Source organism: Mustelus asterias, chromosome 8 (assembly GCF_964213995.1).
Source record: "Mustelus asterias chromosome 8, sMusAst1.hap1.1, whole genome shotgun sequence".
NCBI classification, from domain to species: Eukaryota; Metazoa; Chordata; class Chondrichthyes; order Carcharhiniformes; family Triakidae; genus Mustelus; species Mustelus asterias.
The window spans coordinates 34,671,916-34,695,013 of NC_135808.1; the positions used below are offsets into that span (position 1 = coordinate 34,671,916).

A 23,098-nucleotide genomic window follows, 5' to 3' on the forward strand; every position below is an offset into this window, starting at 1 on the left:
ACCGACCTCCTCAGAAGACAAACACGGGACATGGCGGACAGAGTACCCTTCGTCGTCCAGTTCTTCCCCGGAGGGGAGGAGCTATGACATCTTCTTCAGAGCCTTCAAACTGTCATCGATGAAGATGAACATCTCGCCAAGGCCATCCCCAGACCCCCCCATTACTTGCCTTCAAACAACCGTGCAAACTCAAACAGACCATTGCTCGCAGCAAACCACCCAGCCTTCAGGAGAACAGTGACCACGACACCACACAACCCTGCCACAGCACCCTCTGCAAGACGTGCCAGATCATCGACACGGATGCTATCATCACACATGAGTACACCATCCTCCAGGTACACGGTACATATCATGCAACTCGGCCAACGTTGTCTACCTGATACGCTGCAGGAAAAGACGTCCCGAGGCATGGTACATCAGCGAGACCATGCAGACACCAAGACAACGGATGAACAGATGACGCTGGACAATCACCAGGCAGGAGTGTTCCCTTCCTGTCGGGAAACACTTCAGCGGTCACGGGCATTCAGCCTGCAATCTTCGGGTAAGCGTTCTCCAAGGCGCCCTTCAAGACACATGACAACGCAGAATCGCCGAGCAGAAACTGATAACCAAGTTCCGCCCACGTGAGGACGGCCTCAACCGGGATCTTGGGTTCATGTCACACTATGGGCCTGATTTTACCATTTTCATTCTCAGTGATGAATCTAGGTGCAATTCAGATCCGACTTGGAAATCTGCTTTCAGACGCTCCCATAAGCACTCAGCCTGAAAAACAAATTGCGGGTCTGAATTGCTCCGTGGGCGGGGCTCAGCACGCCCGAAACGATCGGAGCTCTGAACTGTGCATGCGCAGTTAGAAAAAAATTGAAAAAGCGCAAGCTGTCAGATCGCTCCCGGGCCGCTTTCTCCGCTTTCTGCGGCCCGGGAGTGAAAAGCGGGAGCCGGGGCCCCCACAGACATCACTGTCCCCCTTATCCACCCACCCCCCGCTACCCAGACCGATCGCGACGCCCTACCGCCGTTCCCCCCCCATCGATCGCCCGCAGAGTGGCAGCGGACCCCCCCTGCCCCCCCCACCAGTGATCTGTCTGGGCCCCCCACCAGAAATACATCTTACCCACCTCCCTCCTCCTCACAACGCCCCCCCCCCCCAGAGAATGGTCTGGCCTCACTCCCCCCCCACTACCAGGGAAACATCTGATCCGCCTCCTCCACCCCTCCCCCCACCCCCACCTCCACCCCCACTGATTTGAGTCAGAGAGCCGCTGGAAGCTCTGACCTCGCTCTTCAGCAGCTGGAGCGCCCGATTCTGACTTTTATTCAGCAGGTTCGTTTCGGCATGATTCCGGATCGGCGAACGCGGCGGCAAAGGGGGAAATGTTGATAAAGTTGGGCGGGCGGTTCAAATGCATTTAAATCGCTGTGGTTCCCGTTTCAGGTGCGAATCGGATCGCGGCCATTCCCGGGTCTCAGTAAAGTGGCGATCTGGGTGCGGACTGCGTTCATGGCCTCACACCCGACTTTACCACGGTAAAATCGGGCCCTATGTGTAACCACCATTTGCCTGGGTTTGCAAAATCGTACTAACTGTCTAATCCACAACCTCTTTAATCTGTGATTATCCCTCTCTCCACTCACATTGTCTGTACCTGTAAAGACTTGATTACCTATTAAGACTCGCATTCCAACCATTATCTTGCAATTGAATCTGTGTCTATATATGCTGTGTTTGTGAACCCAACTCTCCACTTACCTGATGAAGGGGCAGTGCTCTGAAAGCTCGTGATACCAAATAAACTTGGACTTAAACTGGTATTGTGAGAATTTTTACTGTGCCCACTCCAGTTCAACACCGGCATCTCTACATCATGGTGCCACAGAATATGGCACTGAACCCCAGGTGTAATTAATTAGTGATTTGCAATCGGCCTCTAGAGCGGGAAACATTCCCTGTCCCACAGACTCAGTCCCAGACAGGAGAATTCCAGCCCCGACTGCACTGAAGGAGCTGATTCATGTTCACCTAAAGATATTAGTCCAACAGGTTTATTTGGTAGCTCGAGCTTCGGAGTGTTGCTCCTTCATCAGGTAAGTGTCGACTTAACCTGGTGTTGTGAGGTTTCTTACTGTGCCCAGTCCAATGCCGGCATTTCCACATCATGCCTAAAGATATTAATGAATCCCTCTGATTATTTCCCCCTCCAGATGCAGCTTCCTGTGGTGAGGACAGTAAGGTGGCACAGTGGTTAGTGCTGCTGCCTCACTGGGTTCAATTCCTGCTTGGGTCACTGTCTGTGTGGAGTTTGCACATTCTCCCCGTGTCTGCGTGGGTTTCCTCCGGGTGCTCCGGTTTCCTCCCACACTCCAAAGATGTGCGGGATAGGTGGATTGACTATGCTAAAATTGCCACTTAGTGTCAGGGGGCCTAGCTAGGGTAAATGCATGGGGTTATGGGGATATGGCCTGGGTGGGACTGTGGTTGGTGCAGACTCGATGGGCCGAATGGCCTCCTTCTGCACTGTTGGATTCTATGATTCTGTGACATTGCTGTCTCCCACTGACCTGCCTGCGCTGGGGAAGTTTAAATGAACCGCCCAATCCTGCCTGGCAACAGATGATGATAACTCCTATCCCCTTCTGATTGGTCCCTTACTGACAGAGACAGAGTCTCGGTCTCAGTTTTGATTGGTCTGTTGGATCCAGGAGCGGAACCATTCTCTACTCTGATTGGTCCATATCAAACCGGGACCGGGTAACCACTCATACCCGCCTCTGATTGGATTGTTCTGTCCGCCATCCCGCCTGTGATTGGCTACCTGTTCCCAGCTCTGATTGGCTCCTCTGTCTCCCTGCCCGTGCTCTTGTTGCTGATTGGTCCCTGCTCCCTGGATGTATGGGTTTGATTGGGTGATTTCCCTGCTCCTTATTGGTCAGTGTGTTGCTATGTGATTGGTCAGTCTTCCTGCTCCGTTGTGATTGGTCAGTGTCTGTGTTTAAAGCCTGGCGGGGCTCAGTCCCGGTTCAGTCGGTCTCGGAGCCGCTGCGGGGGAAATGTGTCTGTTCACAGCGACTGGCTCCCGCTCCCTGTGGATCCGGATCTCCCTCCTCATCTTGAGCCTGCTCATCTTCAATGGAGAGAGAGAGAGCGGAGCCGGTAAGGACCCAGTTAGAGAGCGGGGAGGAGGGGGTCCGGAGCCGGTAAGGACCCAGTTAGAGAGCGGGGAGGAGGGGGTCCGGAGCCGGTAAGGACCCAGTTAGAGAGCGGGGCGGAGGGGGTCCGGAGCCGGTAAGAACCCAGTTAGAGAGCGGGGAGGAGGGGGTCCGGAGCCGGTAAGAACCCAGTTAGAGAGCGGGGAGGAGGGGGTCCGGAGCCGGTAAGGACCCAGTTAGAGAGCGGGGCGGAGGGGGTCCGGAGCCGGTAAGAACCCAGTTAGAGAGCGGGGCGGAGGGGGTCCGGAGCCGGTAAGAACCCAGTTAGAGAGCGGGGAGGAATAAAATAAGTGCCTTTCTCTTTAGATTTAAGTGTGCGATATGACTGGGAAGTTTGTAAATAAAACCGATCAGCCGCGTAGTGAAGAATCAGTTTTACAGCACAGAAAGAGGTCCTTCGGCCCATCATGTCTGTCCCGGCCATCAAACACCAATCCACACATCTCAATATCCTGCACTTGTTCCTAGCTCTGGTCTTTCAATTGATCATCTAAATGCTGAGGTTCCCGTCTCCATCCTTTCAGTCGGTGAGTTCCAGATTCTCACCACCGGCTGGGTGGAAATGTTTTTTCTTCAAACAATGGTTCTATGTTCTAATGGTTAGCACTGCTGCCTCACAGCACCAGGGACCCAGGTTCAATTCTGGCCTTGAGTGACTGTGGAGTTTGCATGCTTTCCCTGTGTGGGTTTTCTCTAGTTTCCTTCCACACTCCAAAGGTGTGTGGGTTTAGGTGGATTGGCCTTGATAAATTGCTCCTTGGGTGTAGCTTGGGGGGATTAGTAGGATAAATGTGTGGGATTGCATTGATGGGGTGGACCTGGGCAAGATGCTCTGTTGGAAAGTTGGTGCAGACTTGATGGCTCAAATGGCCTCCATCTGCATTGTAGTGATTCTATGAAATCTCCTCAATTCCCTGCCCCTTGCATCTATGCCTCCTGGTTATTGATCCCTCTAAGGGGGTGGGGGGTTAAATCTTATCTTTGCCCTTAACTTTCACTGAGGTCCCCCTAAGCCTTCTGTGCACTAAGGAAGACAATTTGAGCCTAACCAGCCCTTTATAGCTGGAATGCTCCAGCCCAGGCAACATCCTGGTGAATCTCTGCTGTTTAGAGAATGTCAATAGTTTGAGTGGACAAGTATCTGGGGAGGGCAAATGGAGCAAGAGAATAATCAATAACTGGGAAGATGTTGAGGAAATGAGACAAGATGCCAAGACAGGTGGACTGGTGTGAAGAAAGCATATGGAATTGGCCATGCTGGAGTTTTGTCCCCTTCTGGTCACCATGTTACAGGAAGGACATTAATGCTCTGGAGTGCAGAGGAGACTTATTGGAATTTGCCAGGGCTTGAATTTAAGCTGAGATTAGATAGGCTGGGGTCATTTTCCTTAGCACAGGAGGTTGAGGGGTCTAGGCAGGATAGATAGACTTGTTTTCCTCCTATCTGAGGGGTCATTATCAGGAGCATAAATTAAAAGATGATTGGTAGTGATCATGAGGATTTCTTATGACTAATTATCAGCTGCTTCACAGCTCCAGGGACCTGGGTTTGATTCCTGTCTTGGGTCACTGTCTGTGGAGTTTGCACATTCTCCTCGTGTCTGTGTGGGTTTCCTCCAGGTGCTCTGGTTTCCTCCCACAGTCCAAAGATGTGTGGGTTAGGTTGATTGGCCATGCTAAAAATTGCCCTTAGCGTCTTTATGTGTAGGTTAGAGGGATTAGTGGGTGGATATGGGGGTAGGGCCTGGGTGGGATTGTGGTCGGTGCAGACTCGATGGGCTGAATGGCCTCTTTTGGTACTGTAGGCTTTCTATGATTTCTATGATTAATAGGGTGTCTGGAATTCACTGCCTAAATTGGTGGCTGAGACTAACACTAAACTCATTTAAAAGGAACCTGGATCTGCATCTGAGGTACTGTAACCTGCAAGGCTATAGATGGATGTTGGAAGGTGGGATTAAAATGAATGACTTGTTTTTTTACTTAACTGGTGTAGATAATGGGCTGAATGGCCCAGGCTAGAGCTTTATTTTGTTTGGGTACAGTGAGTGAGTGGAAAGGTTTTCACTCATTTCCAGCCAGTAAACTGAGGCTGCAGATTATTATATTTATGCAGCCTGGTGTTGGTGCTAGTTATTATCAGATATCATGATGCATGAGAATTGATCACATCTCTCTGGACAAACTGCTACAGATGTTTGAAATACTACTCTGGACCTAAAAAGAGGGCAGCATCTGTGGAGTGGATGGTGTTTGGTCAATTTCTACATGTTTAAAGTAGTGATAAAGGAATGGGATCAAGAGGTCAGAATGAAAATGAAGATCTGATCAGTTGAAAGGCAGAAGAAATTAGTGTGCAAGGAGGTAATGAGGCAAGTGAAACAACAGTAAGAGCTCTGAATGAGAATGCAGAACCCCTCTTCACACACATGTCTCTATCTGCTTCAAGAAGATGACCATTATCCCAGTACCCAAGAAAAGCCAAGCAGTGTGCCTTAATGACTCAGTGGCTCTGACATCCATGAAGTTCTTCAACAGGTTAGTCATGGCAAGAATCAATTCAAGCCTCATGGATTGCCTGGATCCACTAAAGTTCACCTACCTCCACAACAGGCACCATCTCCCTGGCCCTGCACTCAACACCAATGGCAGACTCATATTTATTGACTACATCTCAGCCTTCAACACCACTATTCTGATGAAGCTCAGCTCCTCCCTCTGACTGGATCCTGAGCTTCCTAATGCACAGACCCAATCAGTAAGGATGGGCAATAACACCACCTCCTCCATCCTCAACACTGGTGCTCCACAAGGCTGTGTTCTTGCTCCTTATACTCCTGATACACCTATGACTGGCCAAATTACTCGACTTGATTTTCAAGTTTGCTGATAGCACAGTAGTGGGTCAGATCTCAAACAATGACAAGACTGAGTACAGGAATGAGAATCTGGTGACCGGGTGCAGCAACAATCTCTCCCTCTGTCACCAAAATGAAGGAGATTGTTATTGACTTCAGGAAGCAGTGGAGAAGATGCCCCTGTCTACATCAATGGGGACAAAGCAGAAATGGTCAAGAGCTTAATGTTTTTAGGTGTCCAGATCACCAACAATCTGTCCTGGTCCCTCCATACCAAAGCTATAGTTACAAAAGCCTACCAATACCTTTACTTTTGCAGAAGACTAAGGAAATTTGGCATGTCAGCTAGTACTTGACTTTTACAGATACAACCAGAAAGAATGCTTTCTATGGCTACTGCTCTACACAAGACAAACTAAAGGATTGTGAACAAAACCCAATCCATCACTCAAACCAGCCTCCCATCCATTGTCTCTGTCTACACTTCCTGATGCCTTGGGAAGGCAGCTAGCATAATTAAGGATGACATTCTTCCACTTGTTGGAAAAAGATACAAAAGTCTGACTCAAGAACAGCTTCTTCCCTGCTGCTGTCAGACTTTTGAATGGACTTGCCTTGCATTAAGTTAATCTTTCTCTACACCCTAGCTATGACCAACACTATCTGCTCTCCTCTTTTATGTCTAGTATGCTTTGTGTATATAGTGCAAGGAACATACTTTTTGCCAAACTAATACATGTGACAATAAATCATTAGTAGTCATGATCTGTTTTTGAACTCTATGGCAAGCTGAAATGCTGTTCCTCCAGCTTCACCACTCAGACCTTTGTCCTCCAACTCCTAAACTTGATGTGTTGTTGAAAGTCTGCATTTTGTATGCACACAAATTAAAGTACCTGTGTGCTTGTGATTTATTCCCCTTTGTTTTTCCATTATACTCCTGATTACTTACCCATATTCTGTAGTGGCTGCAACAGTTGAATATTGCACTCCAGGAAATGGGCCACCCCAGCTTTTTACACATTACTGTGATTACTTTGGCATCACTGAACTTGCTCTGTTCTAAGTCCAAGGTAAGAAGTCCAACAGGTTTATTTGGTAGCAAAAGCCACTAGCTTTCGGAACAGGCTGTCCCTTCATCAGGTGGGTGGGAGTGAGAACTGATGAAGGGACAGCCTGTTACAAAAGCTCGTGGCTTTTGCTACCAAATAAACCTGTTGGACTTTAATCTGGTGGTGTTAGAATTCTTGCTGTTTGCCACAGTCCAATGTTGGCATCTCCACATCATGACTCTGTCCAAGGGACAGACTTTAACATATCAGCTGCCAAGACAAACATCAGCTGTTCTGGGGAATCATTGACTCTGTGCAAGACACTTTGATCTGCCTGAAATTTGGTTCCTGATCAAGTATTGCTGCTATTTAGCATATTCCAAGGCTCAGGACTACATGCTGAGGGAGGCACTAAAGCTTGGGGTAGCTGATCCCCAAGGTCCAGTGGGGAATGGCCAGAAGCTGGTAACTGGGTAAAACCATGCAGATTGTGCTTAATCCTAACCATACATAACTAAATTGAAGTGCCTTGAGTGCAACATGACTAATATAGTTTGAGCAGTATTCTACTGTGTAGTACCTCAAGTGTGTATCTTGATCTATGGAGGAAATGTGAATGTCATTACACTTTAGAAAGACATTTCCAATTGTAACAATATTCATGAAATCTGAAAGAAACAACATGTATTGCAAAAATCTGCTGCAGAATTGGTTTGACCATCATTGCTATTGGGGACCCTGATATAGGGCTGAGGACAAAAACCTACATTACCAACTGTCTTTCATTCTTTGTCCTTGCAATAGATTCAAAGTCAGTTGGGAGCATTGATTGTCCTGTTTATCACCACCCCATTCTTTCTGTGCACTGGTCCTGAATCCCTCCCCTGATCTCTGGATCTCATGGATAAAATGTACTCCCTTGACCCCATTTCCCTTCAACTGCTGATCACCTAACCTCTCATCCTAGCTCCCTAATGTTAGATGACATTGTATTCACTTTTCAACCATTCCTTGTCCTCAAAATGCCCTCCACTCTAGTCATTAACCCTTCCATCACCAACCTCCCCTTCCCCTCGTCATTGCACATGTTGAGTCCCGAACTCGTGCTCACCTTGTTTAAATCTAACCTTCCCAGCACACAGCAAATAACAGCTGAGGTCCCCTACTGACCTGTCGGCAGCTTTTGACCAGTTCACCACGCCCTCGAGGAAAGCCAATATGTTCATCTGGGGTTATGGCGACTATCTTTCACTGACCACCCCATCCTTTAACACTCTGCTGTCATCACTGGGACTGTCCTCCACTCAGTTTCTCTTTCAGCCTATGGGAAATCGTAGCTTAAACATCTGTCATGGCTGATTTAGTGTTTCATCGTCACCTTGAGTTCCACATGTCCAGGCAGTGCTGTGGCTGGGGTAGGGGAGTGACCCCACAGCTGTCCTGACCCTCTCTACACAGGGTCAGGGTGTGATCTACTGGAGATTACTGTCACAATGTGGGGTTTCCCGGAGGGGAGTGGGTCTGGGACCCGCACCCCTTCCCCATGTTGTTGTGATGGGGCTGGGCGGGCAGGAGGTGGAAAGATTCCCCATTCCTGGGTGGCTCTGGTCACTGGGCTGTCTGTCGGGCAGTAACTCGGTCTCTCTCTCTCACAGGGGCTCATGTCGGGAACTTCATTCACGGATGTGAGTTTAACGACACCGGGGTCTGGACCTATATTGAGCAGTATGTCTATGACCAAGAGCTGCTCGCGTATTTCGACTTTAACCCGAGGAAGTACATCGCGGTGAAGGACGGGATGGAAAGGACTGTGAAGACATGGAATAAAGAGTTAGCGGAAGCGACCTACCAGCAAGCGCTCACCATATGTCACACCAACATTGACATCGACGAAAGTGAGGTGCTGCCCCGGAGAGGTGAGAGCCCCGGGGGGGAGGGGGTTAAATGCCATCAGCGGCCTATGCTGGGATCGGCCTGTGCCCGGAGCTGCTGAGTCCCCGGGACACTCGGTGCTTTCTCTGAGGCTGAGCTTCCTCCAGCCGCGGGAATCCCGCTCTGGGGAAAGTCACCGCGCCTCCGCACACTCCCTCCACACACTCCCTCCCTTAACCCACCTGTACACTGGAGACAGAATAGCAGCAATACTCTCCTTCGTTTGAGGGTGTTAAAGTGTATGTAGTCAGTGAGGTTAAACAGCACCAGCAGTCTGAGTTACTTCCCAGTATCTCCATCCACAGGGACCTGTCCTGCTTCTGGAAGCTGGCCTCAGACTTCAACTTGACTTGTCACTGGATTTTATTCTAGATGTGGAGATGCCGGCGTTGGACTGGGGTAAACACAGTAAGAAGTCTCAACACCAGGTTAAAGTCCAACAGGTTTATTTCGGAGCCTCAAGCTCCTTCAGGTGAGTGAGGGCTTGTGTTCACAAACTGGGAATATGTGGGTTAGGTTGATTGGCCAGGTTAAAAAAATTGCCCCTTAGAGTCCTGGGATGCGTAGGTTAGAGGGATTAGCGGGTAAAATATGTTGGGGTAGGGCCTGGGTGGGATTGTGGTCAGTGCAGACTCGATGGGCCGAATGGCCTCCTTCTGCACTGTAGGGTTTCTATGATTCTATAATAAAGACAAACTCCATTTACAAGATAATGGTTGGAATGTGAGTCTTTACAGGTAATCAAGTCTTAAAGGTACAGATAATGAGTGGAGAGGGTTAAGCACAGATTAGAGATGTGTATTGTCTCCAGCCAAGACAGTTAGTGAGATTTTGCAAGTCATGGGGGTTACAGATAGTGACATGAACCCAAGATCCTGGTTGAAGCTGTCTTCGTGTGTGTGGAACTTGGCTATAGTTTCTGCTCAGCGATTCTCTGGTGTTGTGAACCACAGGAACAGGAAGAGAACACTCCTGCCTCATGATACGCTGCAGGAAAGGATGTCCTGAGGCATGGTACATTAGGGAGACCATGCAGACACTACAACAAATGAATGAACACTGCTCGACAATCTCAATTCCCCTGTGGGGGAACACTTCAGCAGTCACAGGCATTCAACCTCTGATCTTCGGGTAAGCATTCTCCAAGGCAGCCTTCACCAATACATGACAACGCAGAGTCACTGAGCAGAAACTGATAGCCAAGTTCCGCACATGAGGATGTCCTCAACCGGGATCTTGGGTTAATGTCACACTATCTGTAACCCCCACGACTTGCCTGGGCTTGCAAAATCTCACTAACTGTCTTGGCTGGAGACAATACACATCTCTTTAACCTGTGCTTAACCCTCTCTCCACTCCTTATCTGTACCTTTAAGACTTGATTACCTAGAAAGAGACACATTCCAACCATTAGTTTGTAAATTGAGTTTGTCTTTATGCCCTGTTTGTGAACAGAACTCCCACTCACCTGAAGGAGCTTGAGGCTCTGAAAGCTAGTGCTATGAAATAAACCTGTTGGACTTTAACCTGGCGTTGTGAGACTTCTTACTATTCTAGTCATTGTGCTCACATTATTTAGTTTTTTTTCGCTCATTGTTCATTTCTCTGCATCCTTAATTTTTAATTTCCCCTTTTTAATCCCATACCGTACAGGGCAGTTTTACTGAATATCCATTTGTATAGATGTGTTCTGTGTTCCTGCTCTTTAAACTTCTTTCCCAGTGCACTCTGAGGAAGGGGAAAAAGGTTTCAGTGTTCCATTGGAGCAATTCTTTTTCTTTGTAGCAGTAAGTTATATGGAGGGGATGGAAGTGAAGGCAGTGCAATGTACCTCCTGCAGAATGTTTGAGGTGAGGGACACCGTCAGTGTCCCTGCTGATTACACCTGTGGGAGGTGCACCCACCTGCAGCTCCTCCAAGACCACGTTAAGGAGCTTGAGTTGGATGAGCTTGGGGTCATCAGGGAGGCAGAGGGCCATAGACACAAGCTTCAGGGATATAGTTGCTCCAGGGAATGAAAATAGATGGGTAACAGAGGGGCTGGGAGGAAGCAGTCAGTGCAGGGATCCCCTGTGGTCATTCCCCTTAGCAACAAGTATTCCACTTTGGATACAGGTGAGGTGACCTACCAGTGGTAAGCCGCAGTGACCAGATTGCCAGCGCTGAGTCTGTCCCTGTGGCTCAGAAGTGCAAGGGGGAGAGCGGTAGAGCTATAGTTATTGGGGACTTGCTTGTTAGAGTGATAGGAGGTTCTGTGGCAACAAGAGAGACTCACGGATGTTTTGTTGCCTCCCGGATGCCAGGGTCTGTGACATCTCCAACCATGTCTTCAGGATTCTGAAGGGGGAGGGGGAACAGTCAAGTCATGGTGCACGTCGGCACCAAAGACATAGGTAAGAGAGGGGATGGGGATTTAAAACAGGAATTCAGGGAGCTAGGGTGGAAGCTGAGAGCCAGGACAAAACAGGTTGTCGTCTCTGGTATGTTGCCGATAGCAAGTTGAGGAACAGGGAGAGTGCAGTTAAACGCAGGGATGGTGTAGGAGGGAGGGTTTCGGCATGTGGATAATTGGAACACATTCTGGGGAAGGTGGGACCTAAACCAACAGGACGGGTTGCACCTGAACCAGAGGGGCACCAATATCCTGGGAGGGAAATTTGCTACAGCTCTTCAGCAGGGGGGGGGGGGGGGGGGGGGGGTTTAAACTAATTTGTCAGGGGGATGGGAAAAGGAGTTGTAGTCTGGAGGTCAGTGAGTGTAGTGAGGTACTGGGAAGGGTATCATGGTCAAAGGTGGGTACCAGCAGGCAAGAAGGTGGGTTGAAGTGTCTACTTCAATGCAAGGAGCATCTGAAATAAGGTAGGTGAACTTGGGGTGTGGATTGGCACTTGGGACTACAATGTTGTGGCCATTACGGAGACATGGGTAGAACAAGGACCGGAATGGTTGTTGCAAGTTCCGGGGTATAGATGTTTCAGCAAGTGTAGGGTAGCTGGTAAGAGGTGGAGTGGCACTGTTAATCAAGGAGAGTGTAATGGCTGCAGAAAGGCATTTCGAAGGCGATCTGCCTACAGGGGTAATATGGGCTGAGGTTAGGAATAGGAAAGGAGCGGGCACATTGTTAGGAGTTTACTATAGACCCCCAAATCTTAGAAATATTAGAAACCCTACAGTGCAGAAAGAGGCCATTTGGCCCATCATGTCTGCACTGACCACAATCTCACCCAGGCCCTACCCCCAGATCCCTACATATTTACACCCTAATCCCTCTAATCTACACATCCCAGGACACTAGGGGGCAATTTTAGCATGGCCAATCAACCTAACCTGCACATCTTTGGACTGTGGGAGGAAACCAGAGCACCCAGAGGAAACCCACACACACAAGGAGAATGTGCAAACTCCACAGTGACCCCAAGCCAGGAATCAAACCCAGGTCCCTGGAGCTGTGAAGCAGCAGTGCTAACCACTGTGCTACCTTGCTGCCCTAATAGAGATGTGGAGCAAGAAATTGCTAAGCAGATTATGAATAGGTGTGGAGGTCACAGGGTAGTTGTCATGGGGGACTTTAACTTTCCAAATATTGATTGGAACCTTTGTAGGTCAAATAGTTCGGATGGGGCAGTTTTTGAGCATTGTGTGCAGGAGGGGTTCCTGACACTATGTGGATAAGCCGACAAGAGGTGGGGCCACATTGGATTTGGTAATGGGAAATGAACCGGGCCAAGTGTTGGATTTGGTTGTGGGAGAGCACTTTGGAGATAGTGACCACAATTCTGTGTCTTTTGTTATTGTGAGGGAGAGGGCCATGCGGCAGGACATAGTTTACAATTGGGGGAGAGGTAATTATGATGCAATCAGGTGGGAATTGGGAAGCATAGGATGGGAACAAAAATTGTCAGGGAAAGACACTAATGAAAAGTGGAACTTTTTCAAGGAACAAATACTGCGTGTCCTTGATGGGTATGTCCCTGCCAGGCAGAGGGGAAATGGCCAAGTGAGGGAACCATGGTTCACAAGAGGTGGAATGTCTTGTCAAGAGGAAGAAGGAAGTGTATGTAAGGTTGAGAAAACAAGGTTCAGTTGGCTCAATGAAGGGTTACAAGTTAGCAAGAAATGAGCTGAAAAAGGGGCTTAGGAGAGCTAGGAGGGGGCATGAGAAGTCCTTGGCGGGTCGGATCAAGGAAAACCCCAAGGCTTTTTACTCTTGTGTGAGGAATAAAAGAATGACCAGGGTGAGGTTGGGGCTGGTCAAGGACGGCAGTGGGAATTTGTGCATGGAGTCAGATAGGAGAGGTGATGAATGAATACTTTTATTCGGTGTTCACCAAGGAGAGGGGCCATGTTTTTGAGGAAGAGGGTGTCACAGGCTGATAGGCTGGAGGAAGTAGATGTTCGGAGGGAAGATGTACTAGCAATTTTGAATAAACTGAAAGTTGATAAGTCCCCTGGGCCTGATGAAATATATCCTAGGAGCCTTTGGGAGGCAAGGGATGAGATAGCGGAGCCTTTGGCATTGATCTTTGCGTCCTCACTGTCCACAGGGGTGGTGCCAGAGGACTGGAGAGTGGCGAATGTGGTTCCTCTGATTAAGAAAGGGAATAGAAATGACCCTGGTAATTGGAGGCCTGTTAGTCTTACTTCGGTGGTCAGTAAGTTGATGGAAAAGGTCCTCTGGGATAGGATTTATGACCTTTAGAAAGATGCAGCTTAATCTGGGATAATCAGCACGGATTTGTGAAGGGCAAGTCTTGCCTCACAAATTTGATAGAATTTTTTGAGGAGGTAATGAAGTGTAGATGAAGGTAGTGCAGTTGATGACATATACATGGATTTTAGTAAGGCATTTGATAAGGTCCCCCATGGTCGGCTTATGAAGAAAGTAAGGATGTGTGGGGTAGAAGGAAGTTTGGCCGATTGGATAGGTAACTGGCTATCTAACAGAAGACAGGGTGGTGGTGGATGGAACATTTTCGGACTGGAAACCAGTTACCAGCGGAGTGCCACAGAGATCGGTCCTTGGTCTTCTGCTATTTGTCATTTTTATAAATGACTTGGAGGGGGCTGAAGGGTGGATCAGTAAATTTGCTGATGACACCAAGATTGGTGGAGTAGTGGATGAGGTGGAGGGCTGTTGTAGGCTGCAAAGAGACATAGATAGGATGCAAAGCTGGGCTGAAAAATGGCAAATGGAGTTTAACCCTGATAAATGTGAGGTGATTCATTCTGGTAGGACAAATTTAAATGTGGATTACAGGGTCAAAGGTAGGGTTCTGAAGAATGTGGAGGAACAGATCTTGGGGTTCATATCCATAGATCTCTGAAGGTTGCCACTCAAGTGGATAGAGCCATGAAGAAGGCTTAGTGTGTTGGCATTCATTAACAGGGGGTTTGAGTTTAAGAGCCGTGGGGTTATGCTGCAACTGTACAGGACCTTGGTGAGACCACATTTGGAATATTGTGTGCAGTTCTGGTCACCTCTCTATAAGAAGGATGTGGAGACACTGGAAAGAGTGCAGAGGAGATTTACCAGGATGCTGCCTGGTTTGGAGGGTAGGTCTTGTGAGGAAAGGTTGAGGAAACTTGGGCTTTTCTCTTTGGAGCAGAGGCGGTTGAGAGGAGACTTGATAGAGGTTCATAAGATGATGAGGGGGATAGATAGTGAATGTTCAAAGACTATTTCCTTGGGTGAATGGAGCAGTAACTAGGGGGCATAACTATAGGTTTCATGGTGGGAGATATAGGAAGGATGTCCGAGGTAGGTTTTTTACTCAGTGGTTGGGGTGTGGAATGGACTGCCTGCAGGGATAGTGGAGTCAGGAACTTTAGGAACATTTAAGAAGCTATTGGATAGGCACATGGAGTACTTCGGGATGATGGGGAGGAAATAGCTTGATCTGGGTTTCAGACAAAGCTTGGCACAACAACATGGGCTGAAGGGCCTGTTCTGTGCTGTACTGGTCTATGTCTATGTCGATTATAGTGAACGTTCAAAGACTATTTCCTTGGGTGGATGGAGCTATTACAAGGGGGCATAACTATAGGGTTAATGGTGGGAGATAGAGGAAGGATGTCCGAGGTAGGTTTTTTACTGTGGTTGGGGTGTGGAATGGACTGCCTGCAGTGATAGTGGAGTCAGACGCTTTAGGAACATTTTAAGCGGTTATTGGATAGGCAGATGGAGCACACCAGGATGATAGGGAGTGGGAAAGCTTGATCTTGGTTTCAGATAAAGCTTGGCACAACATCGAGGGCCGAAGGGCCTGTTCTGTTCTGTGCTGTTCTGTTCTATGTTCTATAGGGTCAAACTTGATAATTCTGGCATTCCTTAAGTGGATCGCAAGTTGAAGTCTGAGGCCAGCCTCCAGAAACAGGACAGGTCCCTGTGGATGGAGATACTGGGAAATAACTCGGACTGCTGCTGGTGTTTAACCTCACTGACTACATACACTTTTTAAAAAGAGAACCCTCAATGGGAGGAGAGGTGTAGAATTGCTGCATTGGAGGAATGCTCAGTAAACTCACTCCTACCCAATTAGCCAAATAATCCACTGGTAGCTTAGTCAAAAATTGTTCCATCTTCATTGTAGTCCAGTGCCTTGAGGCAGTGGCTCCTGTCAGCCTGTTTCAGGAGACACCAGTCCAATCAGGGCTGCATGATGAACATGAACAGATGATTTTTGTTTCAGTACCTGTTTTCACAAGTGCATGGTCTCACTCCTGGAACTGATGGTCATTTGGGCTCCTTGTTCCAATTGTTTGAAGAATGTGAACAAGAGATGAGCTTTGTTTTACATTGTGGGTGGCAGTGGTTAGCACTGTTGCCTCAGTGCCTGGGATCCAGGTTCAATTCCAGGCTTGGCTGAATGTGGAGAGTTCTCCCACGTGTGGGTTTGCTCCAGTTTCCTCCCACAATCCAACAATGTGTAGTTGGGTGGATTAACCATGGTAAACCTGTAGCATTATGGAATTGGACCAGCTCTTTCAAAGTTGATGTCAGCTGGCCTCGCCTACAGTGTACTGTTGACCATCAGAACTACCACCAGAATACTTGTTGACCATCAGAACTACCTCAGCACAGGTTTCCAGGAAGCTGCCTTGTAATCTCATTATTTCATATAGTAAACCTCAAATGGATAGCAGGGGTGTACTAAAATAAATTGAACCTGGTGGTGCCAAAACATACAAACCAAATGGATAACGGGTGAATATTCCTGTCTGGGTGGTTGCTGTTAGCATAGCAACTACAGGAAGAAGAGACAATGTGAAAGTGTGGTAATGGGAGTTGGAAAGGAATCCAGGTCAGATTGAGGCCATTTCCTGTTCCTTCAGTGAGGTTGAACCTCAATGGCAAATCCAATGTTTATGGGAAGCTAATTTGCAAAATATTCCTGTATGATGTTCCCAGTAAACTGTCCCAAATAATACCCTGAGCAATATGGTGTCAATCCCACAAGTCTCTAGCTGCTGCTATACATATAATTGTGGCCTGAAGCTAAAATATGGATAATAGTGGACTGATCCAAGTCCACATGCCTACATTTATTTATAATTGTGGACTGATTTTGGGAGAGCGTTTGGTTCCTTTGCTAAATGTCATATTCTTAACTCCTAACAGCAAGATGCAGCTCTGCTGCCTGGGTTGCTCTGGCAGGGCCCTCTAGTACAGGCCCCAGAGGATCTCCTGCATCCTGGTGGTCTGCTGTGCATTCCACAACTTGGCACAGCAGCAGGGAGACCTCCTGGAGGGGGACCAAGCAGATGCCTTTAGGAAGGAGGGGGCCCAGGAGAATGTGGAGGACTTGGGCTGAGAGCTGGAGGATAGGAGGTGGCAAGAGTCGGGCAGGATGGTGAGGGAAGCCTTCATTGCCACAAGGCTCTCACAATGAGTCTTGGGGTCCACCAGCTCCAAACCCCCTCACCCTGCCACTGTCCCCTTCACACCACACCAGGGTGATGTGCCTAGGTTGGCCATGTTAGTGAATTACTCCTCCAGGCAGGAGGGTGATGACAACTGTGGCACAGTGATGCTTCTCTGACGCAAAACCAGTCTGATTCCTACCTGTTCTGACTGCACACGGGTGCCCAAGTCCACTGAATGAGGCTGGGGGGGCACCCATGTGGGCCCAATAACCCAGGGGGTGGGGGGAAAAGTGTAAGGGGCCTAGGTTCAGATCATGACAAGGATCCACCCCAGGCTGTCTGTCACTGGGCTTACAATGCTGGGGCTGGCAGGGAATGGGGCAGAGGAGCTCAGACCAGGAGTCCCACATCAACATTAGGGGCTGGTGACCTCGTAACCCTAATTTTTTGGATGAGCGCCTGGAATACCAACCAGGTGCATGGCACTGGGAACTGCATGACTCTGGTGGTAGGTATGGTTGGTGCAGACTCAGTGGGCTGAAGGGCCTCTTGCAATCAACAAGACTGAGCCTCACAGGGATTCTCTAACATCAACTGTACCCAGTGACATGGATCTCAGTCAGCAGAGTCAACTGTGGGGTGCAAGAATATTTAATAGTGCATACTACAGTGACTGCCCTCTTGGTGACCCTACAGCTTTTTAATCTTGTGTGACCTACCGCTAAATCTAGGTGATCTCCTAGGATGCACATCGGAGGTAGAGGTGGTCAGCTGTGTTCCACACCCCATGGTCTGACATGGTTGGCATTACCCTGGGGGGGGGTGGGGGGCACAGGACCTGATGGAATGTGGCCAACTTGTTGTAGCTGTGCCACTCTGATCAGCCCACTGCCCATGAGATGCACCAGTGTCAGGAAGTGGGTATTTGGAAGGGCTGGGGACAGCCAGAGTGGCCTGGTGGAAGGCCTTGGCATGGGCTCCAGGCCTTCAGCCTCCCTTGGTGCTCCCAGTACCCACCATTGGGCAGAGGGGCAGCTGGAGTGAGCTCCAGAGGCCTCCATCACCTGGTTCTGCTAGTCTTGGAGGCCCAACTGCATCTGTCCATGGCATGCAAGCCCTCAATGATGGTCCTCTGAATCTGGGCCAAGCTCCAAAGCCCCTCAGGTGCCCTCTGACAAGGCAAAGCCTGTAGTCATTACCATCTGTCTTGAGCATGCTCTTGGGTCCTCAGCGACTTGACCATTTCCTGCCCCAGGCTTTCCACTCCAGGTGCCACCCTTGCTGTGCTGGCACCATCTGTTACTGAAGGCTGTGGAACTCCTCCTCCAAACAGTCTTGCTGTTGCTGACAGCCCCTCCTGGCAATCCCTGGCTCTTCCTCTGCATCTCCAGCTTCAGGATAACCGATCCCAGAGGCCTGGCACCTGGCTGGGGCTCAGCTGTCTTCTTGGCTCTGGAAGATCTCCATGCCTGTGTCCTCAGATTTTCCCAATTCCACCTGAAGGGTATTAACAGCTGGGTGGTGCACCCCAGAATCCTGACTGCCTACATATTGCACTGAGGTAACTGTATCTGTGCTGGTGGATGGTGCAGGTGATGCCTGTCCTCGGGATGTGTCAACTGGTCTGGGGTGGGGCTGACTCCTGACAGCCTGGCCTCATCAAGGTCCCCTCCTGCAAAAGAAGACATGTGCAAGGGAGGGACAAGTATCTGGGCAGCTGGCAACTTGAGAGAGGTCATATTAATGAAGGTTTTGTGGCTCAACACTTTGCATGCCAACCTGTCAGTCACGGCTCCTCTGTTTCTCCTGTCAGCACTATGACCCCACCTGATTTTTCTCCCGGTCCTCCCCTGTTATGGGCCATCTTCTCCTGCAGGGACAGAAGGGAGAATCGAAAACCTGATGGATGGTAGTGTGGAATATCAGGATGGGTGCAATCAGCTGGCATATGTCAGTACTGTGCCTCTGCAGGGAGAGGGGGTTTGCCAGAGTGATTGGAGGAAGGTGCTAGGGGGTCAGGTGCTGGGAGGCTGCAGGGTGATGGGGGTGGATCAAAATAAACATTCCAGCCAGGACAGGATGGACTCCTGCCTAAACAGTCATTTATTTTCTTGCAGCATTGATCCTCTGCCAGTGCACAGGCACCCACTGCCACAGCTTCCCAGGTGCATTGCTAGCTTGACCCCCAGTTTGCCAACCACCTTGGGGGAAGAACCCTCTACTGCATCCAGCAACCATCCCAGCTCTTGGTGAACTGTGGGGCTGCTCTACATGGTGTCATCTTCCTGGTGTGACTGTATCATTAGTGTTTAAATGCAGCTTGCCCTGCTTAACAGTGCATAGCTGTGGCCACTTTGGGGTGAGTCAGGTTCCAGGAGCCCCAATAATGGTGTGAATCAGAGCACTAAGTGTAGAAAGATTGCTGTGCACACCCAAGAGACTGGCACAGTTCACCCCATGTTTCTTACTGTTAAGACACTTTTTTGGGGGACATTTCCACCAGTGTTTTTGACTGCAATTATCCCAAAGACTGCTGCTGCCACCAGCAGGAAAATCCGTTGCTTCCCACTGGCAGTACTAATGAAGTGGGACTCAACTGGAAAAACCACCCCCATATGAATCATGCCAAGCCAAACTCCCCAGGGTCTGAGGCTCTCCAATCAATCAGCTGACATTCAAGGACACTTCCTGCCTCCTTTCAGAATAACTGACCCAGTCTCTCAATGCAGCAATCATTTCATGTTAAATCTTGAGACCAGTCTTGTGATTTTATAACTGTGGATTTACCTGACAGTTTCTATCGTTGAATCTTGTAACCAAACAGATCCAAAGATTTAGTTCATTATAAGACTCAGTAGACATGACCCACAATGTCCATTTTTAAATGTGAAGCCACTGAATCAAATGTCTGGATTTCTCAATGAGAACTGCATCTCAGTGGTTTAATCTTTCTCACATACCCATAGAATGAGGTTTGGTTCTGAAATTGTACCTCATGCAGGAGCATCAGGGTGGCAGAGTGCACCAGGACTTTGAGCTTGTATGCAATAAAATAGATATAGATATTGACTCACCTGATGAAGGGCAGTGCTCCAAAAGCTCATAATACCAAATAAACCTGTTGGACATTAACCTGGTGTTGAGACTTCTTACTGTGCCAGATGTAGATAAGCACTACAAAGGCTCCTGAGTTTCCAATCTCTAATCACTGGCAGGCAGACCTCCTAGTGACCAGCTGCCCACCATCTCACTCAAAGATGCCTAATGATGAGAACCATCATAGAAATCTTGTATAGCACCTTATGTCCTCATGGTGTTCCAGAGTGCCAATGAGTTCATTGAAATTTTATTCAGTTCTTCAAGCAAACATTGAGGAGATAAAAGAAGAACCATGCAGAGAGAATCTGGTGCTTTAACAGTTTTCTCATGTAGGATCTGGCATGTTTCAGTGTGGATAGAACCAATGTTCAAATGGACAAGATTCCTCATTTTGTATGTCATTGGCAAAATTATTCTGTCTTATCTAACTGATAGGAATGATCCTGAGGATATCATTGGGTGATGAGGAGATTGACTGCTTTCTCTGCTATTCTATAGTCAGCTCATCAGATGTCTGCCAGCTGAAAGATTCCATTTTGCAGCCCTTGGCAGTAGCCCCATAAATCATGGTATTTCTAATGCATAACCATGCACTGCATGTTTTATTTTATGCTAATCTAGTGTATACAATATGATTTTGCTGCAGAGACATATCTAAACTTTGTGTCATTTTTCAATAAACCAATTCTGTCAATAGCAGTTAGTCTTGCCTTGCCCTGACTGAACCCAAACTGAGTGCAGTGAGCAGATTATTGCTAAGGTAAGTGCTGGTTGACAACACCTTCCATCACTTTGCCAATGATACAGAATGGGCAGTAATTGGCTGGGTTGGATTTGTCCAGCTTTTTGTGCACAAGGGCACCCTAAACAAATTTCCGTATTGGTGGGTGGGAAGCTGCCATTGTAGCTGTACTGGAACCGCTTGAATTTTGTTTCTTTATGCTCTTGGGTACTCTGCTTTAAACTAGAAAAACTCAGCCGATCTGGCAACATCGAAGGAGAGATTGTCAGCCCTTCATCAGAAGTGAAGAGGGGGGGAGTTGTAAGACACCGGGGGGGTGGGGGGGCACAATGTAGAGAGACCACATTGGGAGAACCAAATACTGTCACTAAATTGTAGAAGGTGCAAGTGAAATGTTGCTTAACCTGAAGTGTTTGGGTCCATGTGCACTGAGGCAAAAGGGCAGGTGTTTCACCTTCTGCAATTACATGGGATGGGGAGTTGTGGGTGATGTCAGAACAATCCCTGTGGAATGCTGATCAGGAGGACAGTGGGAAGAAATACTTTGTAGTGGCATGTTGGAGTTGGCAGAGAATGATCCTTTGAATGTGGAGACTGGTGGGGTGGATGAGGGGGCCCTATCATCCTTCTGGGAGGAGGGGAGAGGTGCAGGAAATGGGTCAAACCCAGTTGAGTGCCCTGTCAACTACAGGTAGGGGAGGATTATCAGTTAAGGTAAAAAGCAGATGTCAGAAGTGCCATTTTCAAAGGTGGCATCATCAGAGTAGATGTGGTGGAGGTGGTCCACATAAACAAAAGGACAGGCATAATAGGGGCTCATGCAAGTACATCTTTGCCAGACCTGAGTTTTTTCAGTGTTTTTGCTTATTTTTTTATGCTTGTTTTATGGTGTTACCTATGCCTGTCTTTGGCAAATAGAGCTCTTTTAGGGAGTATACACTGATTTTATCAACTTTTTTGAACACTTCTCCAGAACTGTTCCTTTTTTACCCATTTAATATTCTTGCCCAGTTTATTATGTCTCTAATTGAAGTTCGTCTTGCCTAAATCTAGGATCTTGGTCACTGTTTCATATTTTTCCCCTTCAAACATTGAACTTGATCAGATAAATATACCATCAGGCTATCATTACATTTGACATTTTACTGAAGGGCATGATGAGCTAGTGCCCGGCCACTCTGATATTTTGTGATGCAGCCAGCCAGTTACTTGAATATCAAAAATTACCCCTTGGTTCCTGCTTCAGGTGTCACCATTTCCAGTTTACATGAGATTCTTAATCAAGTTTGAGCCATTTGGCATGATGACAAATGGACCAATCGCAAAAAGTTGCCAGAAACCACGACCAATAGGAGGCCTGGTATCTCATTTCACTACTTCCATTCGTCTTACTGAAGCCACCACTTGGTAAAGGTGTTTCCACTCTTCAGGGCAACACTCTTCTCTGTGGATCTGTGTTCCAATTCCACAACTTGCCAATCTTGCCTGATTCGAAGGCCAGAACATGTAGAAAAGGACTTGAGTGAAGGTCTTCCAAAACTCTCCACAAATAGTAACAAGGCTCAAGGAAAATCAGACACTTGCTGCCATTATACTATGTTCTTTATTTCTAAATTGACTCTTCTGTTTCTATTCCAGTCAAACCAACAGTCACTGTCCGACCTAAAACAATGCCACATTCTGGAAAGTCAGCCCTGCTCTTGTGTCATGTTACTGGATTTTACCCTCCTGAGATTGAGGTCACATGGCTGAAAAATGGAGTGCCGGTTCCCGATGGTGTCATCAACACTGCCCTGTTATCAGATGGTGACTGGACCTATCAGGTGCAGGATCTCCTCCAGTATCAGCCTGTGTCTGGGGATAAATATACCTGTCATGTGGAACACAGCAGCCTGAATGAACCCAAGAAAACAGACTGGGGTAAGAACATAATGTATGGAGTACAACTTGAAATAAAGCAAAATTCTGGAAACACTGAGCAGGTGTCAGAATCTGTGGGGAGAGAAATAGTTTACATTTCGGGCTAATCTGTCAGTTCTAGCAGTTATTGCTGCAAGCAGTGAACAAAAGGCAGCCCCAGAACAGATCCTGAGAGGAACCACTACCTAGCATCACTTTGTAATAAATTGGCTATGCCTTGCTGTAAATTTCCTCCAGTGAGGAGCCTTGTCAAGGGTTCTCTGGTCTGTCCATTTTTACCCTAACCTTTGGGTTTCTCTACCTGTTCAATTTTGGTGTGCTTCTAATCACTTAGTCTTTTCATTCTATTGTACCATCTTTCCAAAATCTGTCACTTTTTTTACTATTCTTGTTCTGGAATGACCATTATTGGACTC

At 48.0% G+C, this 23,098-nt stretch overlaps 1 protein-coding gene across 1 annotated transcript in view; it reads left to right on the forward strand.

The window, feature by feature from the left end:
* Nucleotides 1-3,031: 3,031 nt before the first annotated feature.
* Nucleotides 3,032-23,098, forward strand: part of LOC144497038 (H-2 class II histocompatibility antigen, E-S beta chain-like) — a 39,696-nt gene continuing 19,629 nt past the window's right edge. The window contains exons 1-3 of the mRNA XM_078217763.1: nt 3,032-3,160; nt 8,782-9,042; nt 22,401-22,682. Of these exons, the coding sequence (XP_078073889.1) occupies nt 3,058-3,160; nt 8,782-9,042; nt 22,401-22,682 (646 nt within the window). The 5' untranslated portion in view covers nt 3,032-3,057. The remainder of the gene's footprint in view (nt 3,161-8,781; nt 9,043-22,400; nt 22,683-23,098) is intronic.